Below are 10,332 nucleotides of genomic sequence, written 5' to 3'. Positions count from 1 at the left end.
GAGGGAAAAAGAGAGAAAAACGCGAACCAGATGCCGCGCGATTTGCCTTTGCGCTGTAATTGCGGCGATGTCGACGGAATGGCAGGTAAAGCCTTGCGATGCGCGAGTAGACACTCGGAATTGGATTTTAGCGCGACGGACGCTGGAACGCGGCGCTTCATATCTGCAAGAAGCGATGGAAAAAGGGAAGAAGAGGAAACAACCGACCTCCCTACGCTGATCTCTTCACACACGCGCGCGCTTCGTTCGCGAGAATCGCGCATCACGGCGCTTCGCTTCGATTTGTACTTTCGGATTACGCGAGGAGCTTCGCACAATTTGTCCTTCATAAACGATCGTCCTCTTGCGTCCGGTAGACGCAGCGAGTCACCGTACACGGTTAATATGTTCATGTATCCCGCGCAGGTCATCGGAGAATAATCGATCGTTTACTAGACCTAATAATGATAACAGTTCAACAAAGAAAATGACTTTTTTTTAATACCAAAATGAAATTAATTATTTCCTATAGTCTTTCGAGTGCTGAAAAAAACGAATCTGTCTTCCAAATTACTCCATCACATCACAGTCTTGAAACATTCGTAATTAAAAATCTATTTTCACGTATAATTTGTTATTGTACAATATTACTACGATATGTGACGAACTGAAAAAAGTTTTATTGTAATCAAAATTAAATATGTTGTTGAGTTTTAGTCTTAACAAAAAAAACTTATTATTTTTCAGCTATGGTTAATAAAATATTCATGATTAAGAATGCAGTATGCGTGAAAAAAAAATTTTGCTAAAATTCAAACAAAATTTCATTTTTAATTAATTCTGCCATTTTGAAATCATCAATTTTAAAATTAGATGCGTATTCATGAAAGGTTTCTATATAAATTTTTGCAAAAATTAAAACATTTTAAATTTTGTTATTTATCATATCAAATTTTGAACATCGAATTCCTGTGCAACCTAACAAATCTTTAAATTTATGAAAATATAATTAAAAATTACTTTATAAATTGTTAGTGATTTAATTCTCAACTTTTTTCGCAATAGATCCATAATATTTAATCATGAATATCTTATTAAGAATTAGACATTTATCAAAATATTCAGAAACTTGTGAAAAAATTACAGATTGTTTTAAGGTGCATTTGAAAATAGTAGAAAAAAATTTGACAGCGATACTCTATCTGGATAAAAAATTATTTCAATAAGAAGAATGAAATAAGAAATAATGAAAAAATATACGAATTTTTTTTATTAAAATACCTTAAATATTCAAGATGATTTATATAAAGTTTCATTGCCATGTAGAGATCAGTTCTGTAAATAAACGAAATTTATTTATTTATTCATTTACAAAATAACTAAACAGACAATCACGATAAAACTTCATATGAATCATTTTGAATACTTAAAGTACGTACTTACATAAAAAAAATCAAGATTTTTCTTAACGTTGTAAAAAATAATTTAATTTTTAATAACAAATCAAGTTAATGAACGGTAAGAAAATGTTATTAAATAAAAATATAATGTTATTCAGACAATTTTTATATGTATAGTTTATGAAATGTTAACATTAAACACATTTCCAAATTTTATTTTACTTTGCAAGGACTATATATCTGATACATCATTAATCATAGCCGATACCAGAAATTCCTTTTAAGGGTTGAAAGTCTTAACAACACACTTAATCTTAATCGTAATAAAACTCTAGCACATCACATCTCGCAATTATAATACGACAAAGTTGAAAATAAACATTTTTGCAACTTTAACTGCAAATTTCTCAAAATTCTGACGTGATGAAGCAGTTTGAAAATCGAATTGGTATTTAATATAAAAAAAAAAAGGACAGGAAATGATTAAGCCCATTCTGGCTTTTTTTTTTTAACTATGTAATCTCCGATAATTTCGAATAATATATATATATACGCAATCGGTGTGCCTTCTTTTGTCATCCCGTAATAGAGTGCACCGTTTTCGCGACGAGAGAGAAAGTTAATCCGCTCTCTCCGCACGCAGAGCCGCGTTTTGCAATGTTATACATTTATTCGTTCCGATATACGATACGACTTCGCGCAAGCGAATCACACTATGCGAATTACACGTGTAGCTTCTAGTCTCCCTAATCCCCTTCCCGGTATCGCGCGGGCGATCGGGTCGACCGATCGACTAATTCGCTCTTGATCGTCCGCGAGGTGTCTGCGCGCATTGCGCCACGCATTCGTCCCACGTTCGCTGTCGGACGATTCGAAGGACTTGAGAATCGTCGCGAGAATCGTTCTCAAGCCGGGAAAGGAAGTAAGAGTTGGACAATCGCCTTCTCCCATTGCGATCGGGAACGAGTGCGTCCGACAGACGTAACGAGCGACGCAGACCCTTCTTATGTACATATCGGTATATCTATGTGTACGCAACATGTTAAGTACCTATGTCGTTATATCTTCTATATGAACCGCGTGCACGCTCGCATAAATCGGCGTTCCTCCCTCCCCCTCTCTCTCTCTCTCTCTCTCTCTCTCTCTCTCTCTCTCTCTCTCTCTCTCTCTCTCTTCCTCACTTCTTCAATTCTCCACTGTCTGTTTTCTTTTCATTGGAGCGATTCTCCGGAATCTGGAATAGGATCGCAACTATTCGATGCCATCGATCCATACGTTTCTTTCTATCCCGCGTGTATCGATTGTAACATTTGTATCATGTTGTTGTCTGCCGCGTTTGTGAAACGCACACGTTTTACTTTGTATAATGGAGCAATATCGCGCGAATATTGTTGAACGACTCTACGTCCAAATGTTCTCGCAAAAGAGATTCGACATCTCGTCCTCGCAGAACCCTTTCCGATCCACTCCCACCTCTCATATTGTTGTCATAGCTTTGCGTAATTGTAATTCGATTCGGGGGCGGCGAGACGACCGATCGATTTAAAGAAAAAAAAAAAAAAAATGCGTGATTCATGTATTATGTGATATATCGTATAAATAAGCAAAAAGATCGGATGGAAATAAATATGTGAGTACGTATAAACGCAGGTCCGTCTTTTTTCGCAATCCGCATTACACGCGCAAGGGAAGTTCAGCGGCGAAGCACAACCCCGTTCTACGGTACGTATTAAATCAATACTACTGAAAATTTAAAAAGGAGAAAACAATAGAATCCTCTGTTTTATAACGTGTAATTTTTTTATAAACTATAGTCATCTTAAGAATATAATAGATCGTTTAAATACATCACCGAAAGAATTACCCTCGATACGAAAGTATTTTCTGATAATTACATGTAATTATCAGAGGATATTTAATCGTGAAGATTCCTCTTTACCCGCACGAAAAGAATAGTTTTGCAAAAATATTTAAAAATTGAACTACACTGAGAAAAATTTTTTTTTAGTGAAAAAAATTATATTTCCTTACAATCGTATATTTTAATGCAAACATTTGTTTATTCTGTTTAAGTAAAAATATTTACTTTTAAATAAATATGTATATAGATATTACATTGAGTACATAATTTTGTATTTTTACATTCAAATGATTTTGCAAATATACTAATAATATTAAATTTAAACTAAACTTTTTTTTAGATTAAAAAAATCTGATTATTGTGAGTATAAAAATAGTCTAACAGTAAATATTTTTTAAAACTACAAGAAAAAGTCACTCAAATAAAAATGATTTCTTCATATTATTTACGTAAATATTTTAATAAAAAATTTTTTAACTTGTATGCAAGTAAAAAAAAAGCTATTGGAATCCATCAAATAAATAATTTTTTACTCGTTAAACAACAATTTTATGTCAGTCAATTTATCTCTTCTTGTGTGAATACACTATTTTCTTTTTTATTCATTATTGATATGCATAGCGTTATTCTTAGGCAAAACTTACATAATTTTAATATGACGGTTCTAAACTTTTTCATTCAACGGCGCGGACCACCACTACATATGTTTAATTTCCGCTGACATCACATGAATATATAAGATTTAGCAATATTTTTGTACTGAAGATGATCCAAATCGAGGCTCGAAACGTTTACTTGTAACATTTGATTGTAATTATATACATAAATTACACACGAATATCTAATGTTGGCTCTATCGGCATCGATTTACACTTTGATTTACGTCTTCAGAGCCTTTCCTCACTTAATTTTTAAATAATTTTTTGTTGCAAGATATTTTTTCTCTCAATGTAGATATAGATTTGTGAAAATAATTTTTTGTTGAACGTAAAAATAATTTTGTAACACGCTCAAGTAAAGCACGTCAAGTAAAGCTGCAAAAATATTTTTATTTTGAAATTTTAGCAACTATTTTAAGTATTCTATATAATTATTTTAATGGGCTAATAAAAAATTGTTTTCAGATTTTTACCTTGTTGATTTTTCAGACAACTTTAGCAAAACCATTCTTTCTGTAACTTTGAAATCATACTTTTCGATATTAAGTAATAATTATGCACGCTTGACCTATAGTTTTATAAAATATTCCTCATATAAACGAATCACAACCATATTTTTACAACTGAGCATTTCTATTCAGTCATTATTTTATCATGTTTCATCATGTTGCCACCGCTGCTGTCTCCATCGGATTTCTTATTTCTATCCCGTACAACTCTATCTGAATCTCTTCGGCGCTTCTGCCCTCCGTCTCCGGCACCATCACGGAAATGAATATGGTTCCAAATAAACTTATTATGCCGAATGTGGCAAACGTTGAGGAGAGTCCCATGAGATCTAACATGTTCAGGAAGCACTTGGTCACCAGAAAAGCTAGTGTCCAGTTGGACATCCAGTTGACTGCGCTTGCCACGTTCTTCATGTTGCTCGTAAACAACTCGCCGACCATCAACCACGAAATTGGCCAGATGCCGATGTTGAAAATGATGAGGAATACCGCGAACGAGAGCAGAGGGATCCAGGAGAAGCTTGAGAGATCGTACGAGTTCTGTAAGAACCGAGAGAGAAGCTCGCAATATAATTCAAAAATTTCTAATTAATTAGAATTAAATTAATTAAATTAATAATGAAGAAAGAAAGTTGCAGAAACATGAAATTTTAGATTTACGGTTGAAAATTATTATCCAAGATTACTAATATTTTTAATCGAATATTCAAAAAATAATAAATTGGCTACTAAGATTTGATTAATATATGATTAATTAATAATTCTTTTACCCGGAAATGAAAATATCCCGATAACGTGAACATGCAAACGGCCATCACTGACACACTGATAAATAATAGTAGTTTTCTGTCAGCACGTTCGATCAAAACGGTCGAAAAATAGGCTGCGATTACTTGTACTACACCGACGATCACCAACGACGTGGATGAACTCAGAATCGAGTTCCAATCGTCAAAGAACCTAGCGTAGAATATCAGAATATAAACGCCGGACAGTTGCTGAAAAAACATTAGACCTAGAAAAAAAATTATTAGACATTAAACAATTAGACATTTTATATATATAAATCCCTCGTGCTAAAAATGCTGTATATCCCAAACAAATAAGATGTACAAGACAAATTAAACAAAAAAAAAAAAAAAATATAAGAGTTAAGCTACTAGCTTAATCCTTGTATTTTTTAATAATAGCTAAATCTTTTACACTCTCTACGATAATATCATTTTGCGTAGATTATAATATATGATTGTGCTACGTTACAAATCGATTCAACTCACTATGATATTGTTAATATTAACGGTAAAAAAATGAAACCACAGCACTATTAATATGACATGAAAGTACATAACAGAGTGATTGCGTGTAAACTAATTCCTATTTATTTTGGTTTTAGCGGCGTAAATTGGAGTTAATCAAGTAATTAATAATTAATACTAATATGACATAAACGCACATGACAGAGTGATTGCGTACAAACTGTTTTTATTCCTATTTATTATTATTTTAGTGGAGTTACGTTAATATTCAACTAATTAATAATTAAATTAAATATTTTTGTTTACCCAGTGTGATGTACATTGCTTTCTGATAATTTCTCAAGTCAAAAATACTAGGCCTGGCCTCTCGCATTTCCGAGGCACGAAGCTCGAGCCTGACCAATTCCGTCTCGGGACTGTAGCGAGGCCCCCTAAAGTGTTTCAGCACATCACTCGCCTCATTCTTGCGACCCTGCATGACCAACCACGCCGGTGATTCCGGTACGAATGGGAAGGAGATCAAAAGCAAAGCGGGCACCACGGAACAAAGTATGGCAATGACGTGCAGGCTATCGGTAAAAGCTGCAAACGTATGTAAATGTCACTGCGCTTATCATTTCAGGAAAGTTGTTGCCTAGCAGTTGTACCCCAGAACTCTCGCGACTTGAATTTTATCTATCATTGCAAACACCATCAAACTATGTACAGTAATGTCAAGTTCTTTATAATAGCGTCTTCCTCTAATTCTGTGTCATTTGATATCTGACGTTACAGGCATTTAGACGAAGCGCTACGTTCACAGGTTGTGTCGAACTAAAATTAGACGACGAAACGAATTTATTTATAAATTTACTACAGGTGAATTCAATTTTATACATCTTTATAAAATTTCTAAAATTATTGTTATTAATTATTTTATATCAGTTCTGTTAATTGGTTATTGATGCAATAAGATACAGTAATGTACATTTGACTTGTTAATTAATGTATTTTTGATTTTAATTGTAGGTTCTCTTGCGCGATATCCAGGGCATATGATAATCAGTGCTATATTTAAATTAATAATTGCTATATTTTAAATTAAAACGTTTCTTTACCAGTAGCATATCCGAAGAGAATTCCGGCGGTAATCTGTAATTGAAAAATAGTGCCAGGCATTCCCCTAATGCTTCGCTCGGCAATCTCAGAAGCGTACATGGGAACAACGACGGATGCTGCGCCGCATGCTGCTCCCGCAACAAACCGAGCCAGGAAAATCCTTTTGATGGAAAAACGCGATTACGTAAGAAGAAACGTAAGTAGAAAATCAATAAAACCGTTCAGTAAAATTACTATCGCTGGCTGGAAACGCAGCCGATGCAATTGATGGATAAAACATTCGTGACGGATGGCGGACTTCGATGAAAGATTTCATTCACTAATTATTTAGAATAATCATTTTCTTCTGCACCATTTCATAAATTAACGATGATAACGTTGCAAATAAGATTTAGGCGTATATTAATCTTTAATTTGGTGTAACATGAAATTTTAGTATTTTTTCTTTACAGGCACACAAATAAAAACATTTCTTTAGATTTAACATTTCTTTTTTTTAATTGAAAGAAAATTATACATTAAAATAGTCTAACCAAATGTCTGTTTGAACTAAAAACTGTAATAACTTTGAACTTTTTAAATATAATGTAAGGTGAAATCGAATGATATTTATTTATTTATCGAATAATATTTATTTATTTATTTTTCTTAATACTTTACTAATCTTGCTTATAGAAAACACTATTTAACTTTAATAACCCTACTTGCAAAATAACATTATACAGAGGCAAATACTACAATATGTAGAATGTTTACAGGCAAACGTTATCAAATGATAAGCCACATGCTTATAAAAATAAAGCAAACTTTATTAGAAGCATTTATTCTTAATAAACAAACTTTAATGAAATCTATTTTTTGGAAACGAACAAAACAAATTACTTCTCTAATGTTAGAATTGGAAAAGATTAAAGATGATCTGAGCTGCAACTCATTTCAGAAACACTGAATCTGAATAACAACATATGTAAGTGCTTACACGTTGCTATTAGCCAAAACGCGAAAATTTACTGAACGTTAAAAGGCGAAACATGATTACAATGATAATTCCAAGCATAAAATTAATTAAAACGTAACGTTCTTATTTCAATCAAACATATTATTCGGAGAAGTGCTTTATTTCATTGAATATTAATATTTAGCGTAAAGAAAACGTTATTTCTTCGAAAAATATTGTTTCAAACAATTATGTTTTCTTCTGCCAAACAATGTGGTTTATTGTAATAAAACTAAAAAGTTTGTTTATCCAACCCAATAAATTTTTTTTAATATATTGATTCAGTGAAATAAATGTAAAACAAATAGAAATACTGAATGAAAAAAAGAAACGTTTTCTCTTGTGCAGCAAAAAAGATACTCTAGCGTTTCGCATAAGGTATTCTTTACATCTTTTTGCATTTTTCAAATCCTTTCGTATGCAATATAATTTTACATACGTAATTTTACGAAATATACTTACTTACACCGAGAAAAATGTCCAGAGAATAACGATCGGATTATCCCGTTAAAATGTAACAAAGGGATATTTCCGATTATTTAGATCGGAATGCCCAGAAATAAAGGATAATTTGTTTAAAAAATAACTATCCGTCATTTTTTAAACGGATTATCCGTTTATTTCTGCACGTTCCAATCTAAATAATCGGAAATATTCTTTTGTTACTTTTTAATGGGATACCTAATCCGATCATTATTCTTCGGACATTTTTCTCAGTGTACATATTTTTTCATTATTATTGGTACAAGTATCTGCGAACGAATTCGGACGCAAAGTCACGCCATAAAAAGCTTATAGCGAGCATTCTTACCATATCTTACTCCGCGCGAATCCGATAATGTACCAGCAGAAAAATAAGGGCACGGTCGCCGCCCAAATCGTCCTCTTCCGACCAAATCTATCCGCCAACATCCCCGCCGGGATAACGGCGGGAACTGCACCGAGGGGGAGCAAGGAAGAAATCCAGGAGACCTCCTGATCGCTGACAGGCAGCGTGTCGCTCACATTGTAAAGTGGCAAGGCGGACGACGTCCACGACAAGTACGTGCCGATCGAGAACGCGGCGAATGTCGCTAAGCGATAACAGAAAGTAAATGTCAGGCGCATTTCATCTCGTGAAATTTCTCTTGAGGAATATTCTATTTGATCTATCTCGAGAAATATTTTATCTTCGGCAAAAATTCGCGCGCGCTGTCTCGAGAAAAGTCTCTTCCTCCTCTCGCGCTACTCTTGATATTCTCCGCTTGGAGATATCCCACGGGCACGCAGCAACGCGAAGTTAAATTACAGTCAAAAGATGTCTATCGAGAGAGTTTTAACGAGAGAAAGAGACAAACTTTCGATTAAATTAAGAGACGCGAAGATTAATGCTGGCAATCGCGCGTGACAGTTCGAGTTTTTTTTTTTTTCTTCTTCAAAGTCGCCTCGATGACTCCCAAAAGGCTACGAAGATGAGAACCGATTTACATTTTTTTTTTCCTTATAATTGTTGAAACCTCTTTGTTCCCTCTAAGCATCCATCAATTTTTCCAACTATTCTCGCGTTTATTAATTATTCATGCGTAAATGCAGCCGCATCTCAATATCGCGCGAGTTCGCGAAAGGATTAAGCACCCACTCGCGAAAACTCACCCACAAGCACGCCCACGTATTGCGCGCATTTTGAAGTCGGTTGCTCGCACGACGATCTCTCATCGCTCTGTGCAATTAAAGCCATTGTGCAGTCGCGGAAGAATCGCTTTAGTCACTTAAAACACTTCGCGAAAAACAAATAGTGCTCCGCACCGGTGCGCGCGCGCCAACGCGAGGGTCGAGTCAGCGACATTGAACCGGGGAAAAGGAGGAACATGACACAGTCCGTCGAATACCACAGACTGCCCGTCCTAATTCGTGTTCTCTCGCCACGAAACCTTATCAGCGTCTATACCGATATCGACGATTCGATGTTGCAACTCACGCGCTGACGTAATGATCAGAGTCGAGTTCTGCACCATCAGAAGTAATTTGTATGCTATTATTCGTAATATTGTTATCAAATATATCTGCTCTCTCAAAACAGATTTCAAATAACAAGGCTAAAAATATTCTTAATATAAAAAATAGAGAAGTATTTTGGATGTAGCAGACATTTGGTCTCTGCAAAATAAAATTTGGATATGTGTTAATATTAACACTTCCAAATTATATACATATAAAAGTTGTGTGCGTAAAATTACATTTTTATTTATTAATGTATTTTTAGTATTAAGAAAACGGTATAAAGAAAAATCAATTTTTTTGTATGTACTTTAATTATTGAAGATAATTTGTACAAAGTTTTATTGTGATTGTCTGTTTAATTATTTTAAAATAAAAAAAATAAGTACATATTATTTTACAGAACTAATCTTTGCATCGCAATGAAGCTTTACATAAATTATCTAGAATATTTAAAATACTTAACTAAAAAAATTTTTAATACTTAAATAAAAAGATCTTTTTTATTATTTTTTATTTTATTATTTTACTATTAATTATATTTTCATTAGAGAATATGTCTATTACTTATTAACATAACTTTTTATCCCGATAGA

General features: G+C 33.6%; 1 protein-coding gene across 1 annotated transcript; it reads right to left on the bottom strand.

The window, feature by feature from the left end:
- Nucleotides 1–4,000: 4,000 nt before the first annotated feature.
- Nucleotides 4,001–9,728, bottom strand: LOC105193419 (facilitated trehalose transporter Tret1). The gene is made up of 6 exons (XM_026134976.2): nt 9,392–9,728; nt 8,571–8,832; nt 6,762–6,922; nt 5,971–6,246; nt 5,179–5,423; nt 4,001–4,948 (listed from the first exon to the last, which is right to left on the bottom strand). The coding sequence occupies exons 1-6, from the start codon at nt 9,474–9,476 to the stop codon at nt 4,562–4,564; spliced, it is 1,416 nt and encodes a 471-aa protein (XP_025990761.1). The 5' UTR covers nt 9,477–9,728; the 3' UTR covers nt 4,001–4,561.
- Nucleotides 9,729–10,332: the final 604 nt, after the last annotated feature.

This window comes from Solenopsis invicta, chromosome 16, assembly GCF_016802725.1.
Source record: "Solenopsis invicta isolate M01_SB chromosome 16, UNIL_Sinv_3.0, whole genome shotgun sequence".
NCBI lineage: Eukaryota > Metazoa > Arthropoda > Insecta > Hymenoptera > Formicidae > Solenopsis > Solenopsis invicta.
This window is presented reverse-complemented; position numbering and strand designations above follow the sequence as displayed.